Source organism: Gigantopelta aegis, chromosome 12, assembly GCF_016097555.1.
Source record: "Gigantopelta aegis isolate Gae_Host chromosome 12, Gae_host_genome, whole genome shotgun sequence".
Taxonomy (NCBI): Eukaryota; Metazoa; Mollusca; class Gastropoda; order Neomphalida; family Peltospiridae; genus Gigantopelta; species Gigantopelta aegis.
The window spans coordinates 35,747,613-35,763,991 of NC_054710.1; the positions used below are offsets into that span (position 1 = coordinate 35,747,613).

The 16,379-nt window shown below is 35.2% G+C and overlaps 1 protein-coding gene across 1 annotated transcript in view; it reads right to left on the reverse strand.

Moving 5' to 3' along the window:
- Positions 1–6,984: 6,984 nt before the first annotated feature.
- Positions 6,985–16,379, reverse strand: part of LOC121386776 (fibroblast growth factor receptor 4-like) — a 47,362-nt gene continuing 37,967 nt past the window's right edge. The window contains exons 17-19 of the mRNA XM_041517787.1: positions 16,020–16,131; positions 10,242–10,338; positions 6,985–8,849 (exon numbers count right to left, since the gene is read on the reverse strand). Of these exons, the coding sequence (XP_041373721.1) occupies positions 8,672–8,849; positions 10,242–10,338; positions 16,020–16,131 (387 nt within the window). The 3' untranslated portion in view covers positions 6,985–8,671. The remainder of the gene's footprint in view (positions 8,850–10,241; positions 10,339–16,019; positions 16,132–16,379) is intronic.

The window sequence follows — 16,379 nt, forward strand, 5'->3', positions numbered from 1 at the left end:
TTGGCTTCCTAGCATTATCACGCACCAGGGTGAAGAAACTAAAGAAAAAATTGAAGAAGGCGAAATAAGAAATGCAACTAAACAACTGAAAAATGGCAAAGCAACTGGAATAGATAACATTGTAAACGAGTATATAAAATCTTCTATCGATCTGATGATCCCGATCTACGTTAAACTATTTAACCTTATGCTAGACCATAGTATTTTTCCTAATGAATGGTTAATAGGAATTATTAAACCGATTTTTAAAAATAAAGGAACCCGACTGATGCCTGAAAACTATAGACCAATAACGTTGTTATGCTGCTGTTCTAAATTATTTACCACAATTTTTAACATAAGACTAAATTCATTTATTGACGAACATAGCATATTGAGCGAATCCCAAACAGCATTCCGAAAAGACTATTCTACTACCGACCATCTATTTAGTATTCACTCTTTAATAGAAATTTTGAAAAATAGCAAAAAGAAACTATACTGTGCTTTTATCGATTTTCAAAAGGCCTTTGATATGATCCCCAGAACCTGCTTGGGGCAAAAATTATTAGACAATAATATAAATGGAACAAATTTCAAAATTATTCACCAAATGTAACAAGATATTAAATCTTGCATCTGCACTAACAATATATATTCGGAACTATTCGCATGTAACATCGGCGTGCGTCAAGGTGAAAATGTGTCACCTGTTCTATTTTCTTTATATTTAAATGACCTGGAAACGTATCTTCTTAGCCAAAACTGCATTGGAGTCTCTCCTGTTATCGATGATCTCGACATATTTTTTGAAGCTGGTATTTGCTTGCTTTCCCTGCTATATGCGGACGACACAGCCCTCCTAGCAACGAACCCACGTGATTTACAACATACCCTTAACATGTTCTACAATTATTGTAATAAATGGAAGCTTAAAATCAATATCAACAAGAAAAATATTAATTTTCAATGGCACAACCAATGATTACAAGAAAACATTTACCATCGGAAATACGGTTCTCGAAAACGTTAAAGAATATAAATACTTAGGCTTAACTTTTAATAAGCAAAACAAGTTCAACACAACAAGAAAATGTTTATCCCAACAAGCTACAAAAGCAATGTATTACGTTTTATCTAAATTTAAAGATAATAATCTATCAATAGAATGTAAGATGAAATTGTTTGACACAATGGTACTACCTATTCTTCTGTATGGATGTGAATTATGGGGTTATGAAAACACTGACATCATTGAAAACATACACATAAATTTCATGAGACGCCTGCTCCCGGTTAAAAAAAAGTACACCGATATTTATGTTATACGGAGAACTAGGACGTAGACCGATTAAACTAATTATTCAACAAAGAATGATACATTTCTGGTCCACAATTGTATCAGGAAAACAAACAAAACTATCCTTTCTATTGCATGCATTTATGTTACAGGACTCATCCGTAAATGGACACAACTACACTTGGATCCAACATATTAAACAATTATTTAACAACCTATGTATGACGGATATATGGTTGTCTCGAAGATTTTCAAAAAAAAAAAAACTTCTTGAATATATCAAATTGAGGCAGCATGACCAGTACCTTCAAACGTGGAATAATAACATTGCATCATCGTCTAGAGGAAAATATTATACAATTTTTAAAAATCAGCTAATTTTTGAAAAATACCTCACCATAATGCCTGGAAAACTATGGATCATTATTCTTAAATTCAGGACATCAAAACATTACCTCCCGATTGAAATAGGACGGTGGAATAATACACCAGTAGAAAATAGGTTATGCACACTTTGTGATTCTAACGATATTGGTGATGAATATCACTATCTATTCACTTGTGCCTTCTTTACTAAGTCTCGAAAAACACTCCTAAAACAATATTATTATGTGAACCCCAGTACTCTCAGATTTAAAGAGTTAATGACTAGTAATAAAATAGGTGTCCTAAGAAAAGTTAGCAAATTAATTAAAGAAATTAATGATAAATTTAAAAGACCATAGCTATTTGTATCAACATATACCACATCACTCGAGTTAAATATGCTTTATTATTATATCACAGATATCCCTATTTTAATAAATCGAAATATACTAGTACATGACATTGTATAACAAATTATATAATGAACTTCAATTACTCTACTATGCCGAATATTACTGGCTTATTGCATATATGTATTTTTGTTATACCCACTCGTTGTATTTCAGTATTTCAGTATTTATATAATTTAACTATTCATATACTATATTATTTACTATTTAATGTTCTCCTGTAAACCCTGTCCTGTCTTGTCACATATTATATTATGTAATTATTCATGTTTCCCCATATGCCGTTGCTTAACGGCCTGGTTGTAATAAAGTTCTGTTCTGTTCTTACGCCATATAACCGTCAATAAAATTTCCTTATAATATGGTTAAATATATACTTCAGAAAATGCCCAAAGGTGACACTATGTCATCTGTCAGATCTGTGAAATAGATGTCCTAGCAAAGTATAACCAGTAAAATAATAAACTTAATACCCTAAATTTAATGGTTCGCTGCCGGACTATACTGCTACGAACCAAATAGCTATAGCAATAAAACAAAATGTTTATTGTATTATTGATGTTTGGTACATGTATATGATGTAGTTCAGTGGCTAGAGCGATCACTTGAGGTGCGTTGCGGTAGAATATAATATCCGTACTGTGTTTATATACAATGTGTATTTAAAATACCTACGTGTATTTTAACAGTGGTGTGTTTTCCCGTTCCAAACTACTACACTACTGGTATATGAAGAGGTTGTGGTCTGTGCTGTCCTGTCTGTGCCGAAAGTGCCAAAACCTTTCCTTGCTGCTAATAGAAAACTGTAGCGAGTTTTCTTGAAAACTTTTATCAAATTATCAAATGTTTGACATTCAAAGTCGATGATTAATTCAACAATATGCTCTAATGGTGTCCTTAAAGCAAACTGGTTGATGTTTCAATAAATAAATAAATAAATCAGACCAAAACACTAAGACATAATAAGGACAATACACCTTTATTTAATATTCATTCAAAAATGTGGCACCAGAAAAATATATTTTTTTAATAAAATAACATATAATATATTATATTATATTATATTATATTATATTATATATATATATATATATATATATATATATATATATATCCGTACTGTGTTTATATACAATGTGTATTTAAAATACCTACATGTATTTTAACAATGGTCATGGTGTATAATGTCAAATTCAAATAGTTCAGTTTCTATCTGCATAGCAAATGTAAATAACATGTTTTAAACATTTGTTTTTGGTTATGTATATAATGGTATTTGTACAAATATACACACATTGCCAACCATGGCTGAAACTACTGTCATCGCGTTATAGAACTGCCTATCTGAGATAGGTTATGTATATAACGGTATTTGTACAAATATACACACATTGTCAACCATGGCTGAAACTACTGTCATCGCGTTACAGAACTGCCTATTTGAGACAGGTTATGCATATAACGGTATTTGTACAAATATACACACACTGTCAACCATGGCTGAAACTACTGTCATCGCGTTATAGAACTGCCTATTTGAGACTGGTTATGTATATAATGGTATTTGTACAAATATACACACACTGTCAACCATGGCTGAAACTACTGTCATCGCGTTATAGAACTGCCTATTTGAGACAGGTTATGTATATAACGGTATTTGTACAAATATACACACACTGTCAACCATGGCTGAAACTACTGTCATCGCGTTACAGAACTGCCTATCTGAGACAAGTTATGTATATAACGGTATTTGTACAAATATACACACACTGTCAACCATGGCTGAAACTACTGTCATCGCGTTATAGAACTGCCTATTTGAGACTGGTTATGTATATAACGGTATTTGTACAAATATACACACACTGTCAACCATGGCTGAAACTACTGTCATCGCGTTATAGAACTGCCTATTTGAGACAGGTTATGTATATAACGGTATTTGTACAAATATACACACACTGTCAACCATGGCTGAAACTACTGTCATCGCGTTATAGAACTGCCTATCTGAGACAGGTTATGTATATAACGGTATTTGTACAAATATACACACACTGTCAACCATGGCTGAAACTACTGTCATCGCGTTATGGAACTGCCTATTTGAGACTGGTTATGTATATAACGGTATTTGTACAAATATACACACACTGTCAACCATGGCTGAAACTACTGTCATCGCGTTATAGAACTGCCTATTTGAGACAGGTTATGTATATAACGGTATTTGTACAAATATACACACACTGTCAACCATGGCTGAAACTACTGTCATCGCGTTACAGAACTGCCTATCTGAGACAGGTTATGTATATAACGGTATTTGTACAAATATACACACACTGTCAACCATGGCTGAAACTACTGTCATCGCGTTATAGAACTGCCTATTTGAGACTGGTTATGTATATAACGGTATTTGTACAAATATACACACACTGTCAACCATGGCTGAAACTACTGTCATCGCGTTATAGAACTGCCTATCTGAGACAGGTTACGACCTTGATGGTCTAAGAACACAGTAGCAGAAATAAAATAGCAAACACATATATATATAAAACAAAAACAAATTAAAAACAATTAAAATTTAAAAAAACTGGCGTCTTCACATTTTCACTTTTCTTTTATTATGAACTTGATGGTGTAAAACACACGGTGACAAAAATAAAATATCAAACTCACACAGGTTAAAAACATGGCGTCATCATAACTTCAATTTCGTTTAATTTTATTTTCGTGTTTACACACGACCAGATATCAAGCACGCTCTCATTGCACTGATTTCTAGCTCATCTGTTAATGTAAGACGTTATTGGTTAGTGCTTGATGCTAGAGAGAAGCCGGCCTAGTGGTTGTATATCTTCATGTAAGATGTCATTGGTTAGTGTTTGATGCTAGAGAGAAGTCGGCCTAGTGGTTGTATATATTCATGCAAGACGTCATTGGTTAGTGCTTGATGCTAGAGAGAAGTCGGCCTAGTGGTTGTACATGTTCATGTAAGACGCCATTGGTTAGTGCTTGATGCTAGAGAGAAGTCGGCCTAGTGGTTATATATGTTCATGCAAGACGCCATTGGTTAGTGCTTGATGCTAGAGAGAAGTCGGTCTAGTGGTTGTATATGTTCATGTAAGACGTTATTGGTTAGTGATTGATGCTAGAGAGACGTCAGTCTAGTGGTTATATATCTTCATGTAAGATGTTATTGGTTAGTGCTTGGTGCTAGAGAGAAGTCAGTCTAGTGGTTGTATATCTTCATGTAAGACGTTATTGGTTAGTGATTGATGCTAGAGAGAAGTCAGTCTAGTGGTTATATATCTTCATGTAAGGCGTTATTGGTTAGTGTTTGGTGCTAGAGAGAGGTCAGTCTAGTGGTTATGTATCTTCATGTAAGACGTCATTGGTTAGTGCTTGATGCTAGAGAGAAGCCGGCCTAGTGGTTATATATGTTCATGCAAGACGCCATTGGTTAGTGCTTGATGCTAGAGAGAAGTCGGTCTAGTCGTTGTATATGTTCATGTAAGATGTTATTGGTTAGTGATTGGTGCTAGAGAGAAGTCAGTCTAGTGGTTATATATCTTCATGTAAGACGTTATTGGTTAGTGCTTGATGCTTGAGATATGTCACTCTAGTGGTTGTATATCTTCATGTAAGACGTTATTGGTTAGTGATTGATGCTAGAGAGACGTCAGTCTAGTGGTTGTATATGTTCATGTAAGATGTTATTGGTTAGTGATTGGTGCTAGAGAGAAGTCAGTCTAGTGGTTATATATCTTCATGTAAGACGTTATTGGTTAGTGATTGATGCTTGAGATACGTCAGTCTAGTGGTTGTATATCTTCATGTAAGACGTTATTGGTTAGTGATTGATGCTAGAGAGACGTCAGTCTAGTGGTTGTATATCTTCATGTAAGACGTTATTGGTTAGTGATTGATGCTAGAGAGACGTCAGTCTAGCGGTTGTATATCTTCATGTAAGACGTTATTGGTTAGTGATTGATGCTAGAGAGAAGTCAGTCTAGTGGTTATATATCTTCATGTAACGCGTTATTGGTTAGTGATTGGTGCTAGAGAGACGTCAGTCTAGTGGTTATATATCTTCATGTAAGGCGTTATTGGTTAGTGATTGATGCTAGAGAGAAGTCAGTCTAGTGGTTGTATATCTTCATGTAAGACGTTATTGGTTAGTGATTGGTGCTAGAGAGAAGTCAGTCTAGTGGTTATATATCTTCATGTAAGACGTTATTGGTTAGTGATTGGTGCTAGAGAGAAGTCAGTCTAGTGGTTATATATCTTCATGTAAGACGTTATTGGTTAGTGATTGGTGCTAGAGAGAGGTCAGTCTAGTGGTTATATATCTTCATGTAAGACGTCATTGGTTAGTGCTTGTCAGTCTAGTGGTTATATATCTTCATGTAAGACGTTATTGGTTAGTGTTTGGTGCTAGAGAGAGGTCAGTCTAGTGGTTATATATCTTCATGTAAGATGTCATTGGTTAGTGCTTGATGCTAGAGAGAAGTCAGTCTAGTGGTTATATATCTTCATGCAAGGCGTTATTGGTTAGTGTTTGGTGCTAGAGAGAGGTCAGTCTAGTGGTTATATATCTTCATGTAAGACGTCATTGGTTAGTGCTTGATGCTAGAGAGAAGTCGGCCTAGTGGTTGTATATGTTCACACAAAGATGTGGGAGCCGGTATCAGGATTCTAATTATACGCCTACTAGCCATCATCACCTGCATCCTTATGTAGCAGGATCGATCCCCGTCGGTGGGCCCATTGGGCTATTTCTCGTTCCAGCCAGTGCTCCACAACTGGTGTAACAAAGACTGTGGTATGTACTATCCTGTTTGTGGGATGGTGCATATAAAAGATCCCTTGCTGCTATTGGAAAAGAGTAGTCCATGAAGTGGCTACAGCGGGTTTCCTTTCTCAATATCCGTGTGGTCCTTAACCATATGTCTGACACCATATAACCGTAAATAAAATGTGTTGAGTGCATCGTTAAATAAAACATTTCCTTCCTTTCCTTCCTTCCTTCACTTTTGGAAAGATACGAATGTAATTTTTCTTCATTAACGTCGATGTCCTTCTTTTTTTCTTTGATTTCTTTATTTCTTGGTGTACAATTGACTTTTAGTCAACTATTCGTTTGGAAGCCACTGTTTACAGCTATTGGCAGTACGTTACAGCGTTGATATTCTCACGTGGAGTAAGATAACATAAATAAATGTCAAACATAGCAAAATATGGCACTGGAAAGTATGATACTTAGTATCTAAATGTCTCAAAAAATTCAACTTGTTCTGTACAGTATCAGAGTTTTTCTACCGTGGAGGACCCCTCTAGTATCATGTATATTCCCTCCTCTAGTGACATGTATATTCCCTCCTCTAGTGTCATGTATATTGCCTCCTCTAGTGTCATGTATATTGCCTCCTCTAGTGTCATGTATATTCTCTTCTCTAGTATCATGTACATTCCCTCCTCTAGTATCATGTATATTCCCTCATCTAGTATCATGTATATTCCCTCGTCTAGTGTCATGTATATTCCCTCCTCTAGTATCATGTATATTCCCTCATCTAGTGTCATGTATATTCTCTTCTCTAGTATCGTGTACATTCCCTCCTCTAGTATCGTGTAAATTCCCTCCTCTAGTGTTATGTATATTCCCTCCTCTAGTATCGTGTATATTTCCTCATCTAGTGTCATGTATATTCTCTTCTCTAGTACCATGTACATTCCCTCCTCTAGTATCATGTATATTCCCTCCTCTAGTATCATGTATATTTTCTCCTCTAGTATCATGTATATTCCTTCCTCTTGTAACATGTATATTCCCTTGTACAGTATCAGAGTTTTTCTTCTGTGGACGACCCTTCTAGTATCATATATATTCCCTCCTCTAGTGTCATGTATATTCCCTCATTAAGTATCATGTATCAGAGTTTTTCTTCCGTTGACCACCCCACTAGTATCATGTATATTCCCTCCTCTAGTATCATGTATATTCCCTCCTCTAGTATCATGTATATTCCTTCCTCTAGTATCATGTATATTCCCTCCTCTAGTGTCATGAATATTCCCTACTCTAGTATTATGTATATTGCCTCCTCTAGTATCATGTATATTCCCTCCTCTAGTATCATGTATATTCCCTCCTCTAGTATCATGTATATTCCCTCCTCTAGTGTCATGAATATTCCCTACTCTAGTATCATGTATATTCCTTCCTCTAGTATCATGTATATTCCCTCCTCTAGTGTCATGAATATTCCCTACTCTAGTATCATGTATATTGCCTCCTCTAGTGTCATGTATATTCCTTCATCAAGTATCATGTATATTCCCTCCTCTAGTATCATGTATATTCCCTCATCAAGTATCATGTATATTCCTTCATCAAGTATCATGTATATTCCCTACTCTAGTATCATGTATATTCCCTCCTCTAGTGTCATGTATATTCCTTCATCAAGTATCATGTATATTCCCTCCTCTAGTATCATGTATATTCCCTCGTACAATATCAGTTTTCCTTCTGTGTAGGACACCTCAAGTATCATTTATATTCCCTCCTCTAGTATATATATTCCCTTGTCCAGTATCAGATATTTTCTTCCGCGGACGACTCCTCTAGAATCATGTATATTCCATCCTCCATGTTCTCTAGCTTGATGTAGTTACCTTCCTCTTCTAAAAGACGTTCCAATATTTGGACTATCTCGTGAAACGATGGGCGATCTACAGCATTGAATTCCCAACATTCATGCATAATTTTACATCTGAAAAAGGGAGAAGGTAAAGTAAAGTTTGTTTTGTTCAACGACACCACTAAAGCGCATTGATTAATGAATCTATCGACTACTGTATGTCAAACATTTGGTCATTTTGACAGTCTCAAGGAAGTTGCAAATAAGGTCATAATTAAAAACATGACTTGTTCTTAAAATTCATGATTATGAGGCATTTATGACAATGTTCACACTCATACAAAACACACACATGCGGGAGTTAGCATATATGACGCATTTATTTATGGAAACTTTGTATATCACACCCTGATTTGAATAAAGGTTTCGCTCTTCAATTTTTCACGAAATCAGCTTGTTTTACAAACTACCCACTTTTGTCTCAAATAAAACACAGTCCTTTATTTTGCTTTCTTTTTTGTATTCAGCTTTCTTTGTTTCTTTTGGTTTGTTGTTGGTGATTGCTTTTGTGTGGGGGTTTTATTGTTTTTCTTTTTCAGGAGGTGAGGGTGGGTGACACTAAAGCCAATTTATCAAAAGATCTGTAAGTAGGTCGCCAACCGACTTTTATTGGATCTATTTGTCTGCATTGGTCTGTGTCAGTCTGTGTCGGTCTGTGTCGGTCCTCGATACAGCTTCTCTGTACACGACCCTATTGTATACAGTTCACAGTTCAAATGTAATATAAGTATTGTGCGATTTCACTTCTACAACTGAAAAATCAATACGTGTACTGTACCCTGTGGCCTGACTTCCACAGTTATTCGGCTACCTACATATTTTATGGAAACCAGTGTGTACCCACAGTGAAGAATGCCGTCTGCTCCAAGGACGTTAAAGGGACATTCCTGAGTTTCCTGCATTGTAAGATGTTTCCGACTAATAAAATATTTCTACAATTAAACTTACATATTCAATATATTTTCTTGTTTAGAATATCAGTGTCTGTATATTCAATGTGTTTCTGGTTGTCTTAATATTTGTAAGAAGCCCAAACTGGATTTTGTCTTCAAATAATTTCGTACGTACGAAAAATCGTTTTTAGGAAATAAAATGAAATTTAACCTAGTACAAATATTAGAACGATCAGAAACACGTTTAATATACAGCCACTAATATTTTATGCAGAAAAATATACTTGATATGTAATTACGGTCGTCAAAAAGTCTCTGTTAGTCGATAACATCTTAAAAACTGCAGCAAACTCAGGAATGTCCCTTTAAACCTTTAGTTTCTTGATTGATTTATATTTTGGCCAATGTTTATAAAAATTGCACATCAACATATACCATTTTTTATTATTTCCGGAACAGTTTTCTTTTTTCCTTTTACATCAAAGGGAACAAAAGAAAAATAATGTAACTAATGGATGCCGGTATAGGGTTTCAGCATTTTCTAGGGGAGGCTCCCTGTGTTTTTACTTACATCTCCTCTTTGCACTGCGGTGGGAATTCCTGTGTTCGTCTTTCTAGAACGAAAGTCATCACCTGTTTCCCAGACATGCCTGGATACGGACTCGAACCTAAAAGATAGCAGAACACACCTGTTTTAGTTCTGTTGGGGGGGGGGGGGGGGGAAGGGACAATACGAAGTTTATTGGCAGAAATGTTTTTGAAATAGTTAGCGTGTGTATAATGTTAAATCTCGAACCATAATAAAGATGGTTTTAGTATTTGGAAATGGTAGAACGTAATATTGTACCAATACATTTCCCCATTAGTAGCAAGCATAAACGAAGTTAGTGTATTCAATACAAGACAGTTTATTTATTATGGGTCATGGTTTCACATAGCGAGAAATTCAATGTGTTAAAAAAAAAACTCACCCTGAATCAAGAATTACCAAAGCAAAAACGTGATTATCTAAACTTTCTTTTTAAGTTTTCACGTTAACATTTTTATTACAAAATCAAGATGTATTGACGGCATAGAAATTATTTATTCTTGTTAAATTAAAATGTGAAACGACCATAACAGATATGAACCTACTTTCTTGTTGAATCGTCTGCAAACACTATACGACAAGGCCAATCAGAGCAAATAAACCTATAAGACTGAGTCCTATTGACACGTTCCATTACTAGAGCATTTCCCTATTAGTAGCAAGCATAAGCGTACGAGGTAGGGGACAGGGGGACAACTCCCTTCCTACTGCTGGAAGAAAACCGCAATTTCTGGCAAAAATTATAGAGGTATTTAGGCATTTTTACCATGTATTTCCATCATGTTATCCTCAAACGTTCTTGTAATCCATGTAAAAATGTGTTGTGATTCGTTTGCACCCATATATAGCTGTTTGGTAATAATGCTAATATGAATTAATGATATTATCCTTATTCGGGCATTTTCGTTTAATTTGGGCAAAAACCAGTCTGCCCCCCTATAAAAATTGGAGCCTGTACGCTCATGGTAGCAAGGGATATTTAATATTCAATTTTCCACAAACAGGTTTAGTTTACTATCGGATTATCCATGACATACAAGGATTCGTTTATAATATATAGCAATACCTTTTGGTAGTTTTAATTATAATTTGCCAGTGTGGTAATGGAGTATCCAATCAGACTCCTTTTAACCGGTATCACACACGTGGAATAACACTGTGTAATACAGAAAATATAAGAAAAAGAACAATCAGAGAATGAGTCTACCGAGGAGGTTTGATCCTGCAATCAAACACTCCAGGCTCCACCAACGAGGCTAGATCCCGTTCCCTTGTGTTAAACATGGTGAAGGAACTTGTATATATAAACCAGTTGACGTTTTCTGTTGATAGGAAAGACACACACGACTTTATTGAAAACTGTAGTTTTTTTCTCTTTTGCATTAGTAGAGGCTACCAACGTCTTTTAAATGCAGTGCACCACGACTGATGTATCAAAGGCCGTGGTATGTGCTATCCTGTCTGTGGGATGGTGCATATAAAAGATCCCTTGCTGCTTAAGGAAAAGACTAGCGGGTCTCCTCTGTTGACTATGAGTCAGAATTACCAAATGTTTGACATCCAATAGCCGATGATTAATTAATCAATGTACTCCAGTGGTGTCGTTAAACAAAAGAAACTTTAATCACATTGAGCGTGCGTTTAGCCGGGGCCCGGGAGATACCCCTCTTGTCCTTCCATACACACATTTTAGTTCAGTGATTAATGTGAGGTCAGAAGCCATGTATATCAACGCTATCGAATTCCATTAGGTCAATGTTACGCCCACCCTCTTATTCAGTCCAAGATCTGCGCCTGTTAATGAATATGATTACCGCTCGTTATTTTATTACACTCTTCGAAAATCACAAAATGGAAAACGTTAAATACTTTATTGTTTTGGTCACTATTCTCACTACGGTTCGGCAGAATCTCACAACTTTTATCAGGTTTTGCAATCCCCTAATAAAAGGATTGTAATCATCCGATGAAAGGATTGTAATTATACAATGAAAGGATTGTAATCATCCGATGATGAAAATATTGTAATCCTCTGATGATGAAAATATTGTAATCATCTAATGATGAAAATATTGTAATTCTCTGATGAAAGGATTGTAATCCTCTGATGAAAATATTGTAATCCTCTGATGATGAAAATATTGTAATTCTCTGACGAAAGGATTGTAATCCTCTGATGAAAATATTGTAATCCTCTGATGATGAAAATATTGTAATCTTCTGAAGAAAGGATTGTAACCCTCTGATGAAAATATTGTAATCCTCTGATGATGAAAATATTGTAATCCTCTGATGAAAGGATTGTAATCATCCGATGAAAGGATTGTAATTATACAATGAAAGGATTGTAATCATCCGATGATGAAAATATTGTAATCCTCTGATCATGAAAATATTGTAATCATCTGATGATGAAAATATTGTAATTCTCTGATGAAAGGATTGTAATCCTCTGATGAAAATATTGTAATCCTCTGATGATGAAAATATTGTAATCTTCTGAAGAAAGGATTGTAACCCTCTGATGAAAATATTGTAATCCTCTGATGATGAAAATATTGTAATCCTCTGATGAAAGGATTGCAATCGGCTGATGATGAAAATATTATAATCCTCTGATGAAAGGATTGCAATCGGCTGATGATGAAAATATTGTAATCCTCTGATGAAAGGATTGTAATCCTCTGATGAAAGGATTGTAATCCTCTGATGAAAATATTGTAATCCTCTGATGATGAAAATATTGTAATCCTCTGATGAAAGGATTGCAATCGGCTGATGATGAAAATATTGTAATCCTCTGATGAAAGGATTGTAATCCTCTGATGAAAGGATTGTAATCCTCTGATGAAAATATTGTAATCCTCCGATGATGAAAATATTGTAATGCTCTGATGAAAGGATTGCAATCGGCTGATGAAATATTGTAATCCTCTGATGATTAAAATATTGTAATCCTCTGATGATGAAAATATTGTAATCCTCTGAAGAAAATATTGTAATCCTCTGATGATGAAAATATTGTAATCCTCTGATGAAAGGATTGTAATCCTATGATGAAAGGATTGTAATCCTCTGATGAAAATATTGTAATCCTCTGATGATGAAAATATTGTAATCCTCTGATGAAAGGATTGCAATCGGCTGATGAAAATATTGTAATTCTCTGATGATGAAAATATTGTAATCCTCTGATGAAAGGATTGTAATCCTCTGATGAAAGGATTGTAATCCTCTGATGAAATATTGTAATCCTCTGATGATGAAAATATTGTAATCCTCTGATGAAAGGATTGCAATCGGCTGATGAAAATATTGTAATTCTCTGATGATGAAACTATTGTAATCCTCTGATGAAAGGATTGTAATCCTCTGATGATGAAAAAATTGTAATCCTCTGATGATGAAAATATTGTAATTCTCTGACGAAAGGATTGTAATCCTCTGATGAAAATATTGTAATCCTCTGATGATGAAAATATTGTAATCTTCTGAAGAAAGGATTGTAATCCTCTGATGAAAATATTGTAATCCTCTGATGATGAAAATATTGTAATCCTCTGATGAAAGGATTGTAATCATCCGATGAAAGGATTGTAATATACAATGTAATCTCCGATGATGAAAATATTGTAATCCTCTGATGAAAATATTGTAATCCTCTGATGATGAAAATATTGTAATCCTTTGATGAAAGGATTGTAATCCTCTGATGAAAGGATTGCAATCCTCTGCTGATGAAAATATTGTAATCCTCTGATGATGAAAATATTGTAATCCTTTGATGAAAGGATTGTAATCCTCTGATGAAAAAAGTAAAGTTTGTTTTATTTAACGACGCCACTAGAGCACATTGACTTTTTTATCTTATCATCGGTTATTAGACGTCAAACATATGGTCATTCTGACACTATTTCTTAGAGGAAACCTGCTGTCGCCACATAGGCTACTCTTTTACGACAGGCAGCAAGGGATCTTTTATTTGCACTTCCCTGATGAAAGGATAGCACAAACCATGGCCTTTGAAAATATTGTAACCAGTTATGGAACACTGGTAATGGTCTGAAGTGGTGTTATCCTCCTACCCATTGAGCCTTGCGGAGTACTCACTCAGGAAAGGATTGAGTCGGTATCTGGATTAAAAATCCCATGCCTCGACTGGGATCCGAACCCAGTACCTACCAGCCTGTAGACCGATGGCCTAACCACGACGCCACCGAGGCCAGTCCTCTGATGAAAATATTGTAATCCTCTGATGAAAGGATTGTAATCTTCTGATGAAAATATTGTAATCCTCCGATGATGAAAATATTGTAATCCTCTGATGATGAAAATATTGTAATCCTCTGATGAAAGGATTGTAATCCTCTGATGAAAATATTGTAATCCTCTGATGAAAGGATTGTAATCCTCTGATGAAAACATTGTAATCATCCTGAAAGGATTGATGAAAGGATTGTAATCCTCTGATGAAAATATTGTAATCCTCTGATGATGAAAATATTGTAATCCTCTGATGATGAAAATATTGTAATCCTCTGATGAAAATATTGTAATCCTCTGATGAAAGGATTGTAATCCTCTGATGAAAGGATTGTAATCCTCTGATGAAAATATTGTAATCCTCCGATGATGAAAATATTGTAATCCTCTGATGATGAAAATATTGTAATCCTCTGATGAAAGGATTGTAATCCTCTGATGAAAATATTGTAATCCTCTGATGAAAGGATTGTAATCCTCTGATGAAAACATTGTAATCCTATGATGAAAGGATTGTAATCCTCTGATGAAAATATTGTAATCCTCTGATGAAAATATTGTAATCCTCTGATGATGAAAATATTGTAATCCTCTGATAAAAATATTGTAATCCTCTGATGAAAGGATTGTAATCCTCTGATGAAAGGATTGTAATCCTCTGATGAAAATATTGTAATCCTCTGATGAAAATATTGTAATCCTCTGGTGAAAGGATTGCAATCTGCTGATGAAAGGATTGTAATCTTCTGATGAAAATATTGTAATCCTCTGGTGAAAGGATTGCAATCCGCTGATGAAAGGATTGTAATTCTTCGATGAAAGGATTGCAATCTGCTGATGAAAGCATTGTAACCATCTGATGAAAGCATTGTAACCATCTGATGAAAGCATTGTAACCATCTGATGAAATGATTGCAATCTGCTGATGAAAGCATTGTAACCATCTGATGAAAAGATTGTAACCTGCTGATGGAAGGTTTGCAATTCTTCGATGAAAGGATTGTAATCCTCTGATGAAAGGCAGCAGGATGAAAATTAGACGAAAGTGATAAAGCATTATTTTATTATTATTTCATTACTAGCCTGAATAAGGATATGATTATCCTTATGACTCGTCAAAATTCACCAACAGTGTCAACTTCCCAGAGTAACAAGATGCCATTAGCCCAAGTATTATCCTTTTTGGCTCGTCAAAACTCACCAAGCATAGCAAGTTTTCAACACAACACTTAGTCATTACTAGACTGAATGTAAACAAAATTCATCCCAATGACCATCCTTGTTGCTCGTCAAAACTTGCCAAAAGTCACAATTTTCAGTGGCAGCATTATGTTATTAATAGCTGGAAAAAAACACAGAAACAAGCCAACGATTGCCGTCATGGCTTGTGAGAACTCATCAAACGTGACGATTGTCAGACGCAGCACTCGGTTATTACCAACTTGAACCCAAAAAGATCTAACTCAATGATTGTGTTTGTAGCTCGTCAAAACTCACCAAGAGTAACAATTTCCCAAAGCAGCACTCCGTATGCCCACACGTCTGACTTGTGTGTGTGAATCGAGTCTCGAAGAGATTCTGGCGACATCCATCTGATAGGCAGGGGTCCCTGAAAACACCAGTATATTCATTTAAACTGCTTGTAAATCTTACAGTTGCAATTTCGAGTGTAACGTTAACATAAAAGCATTTAGAATAGATTATCAAGATGAGTTTACTATCGGAATACCCATGACATACAAGGATTCGTTTATAATATATAGCAATACCTTTTGGTAGTTTTAATTATAATTTGCCAGTGTGATAATAAAGTATCCAATCAAACTCCTTTTAACTGGTATCACACACACGAGGAAT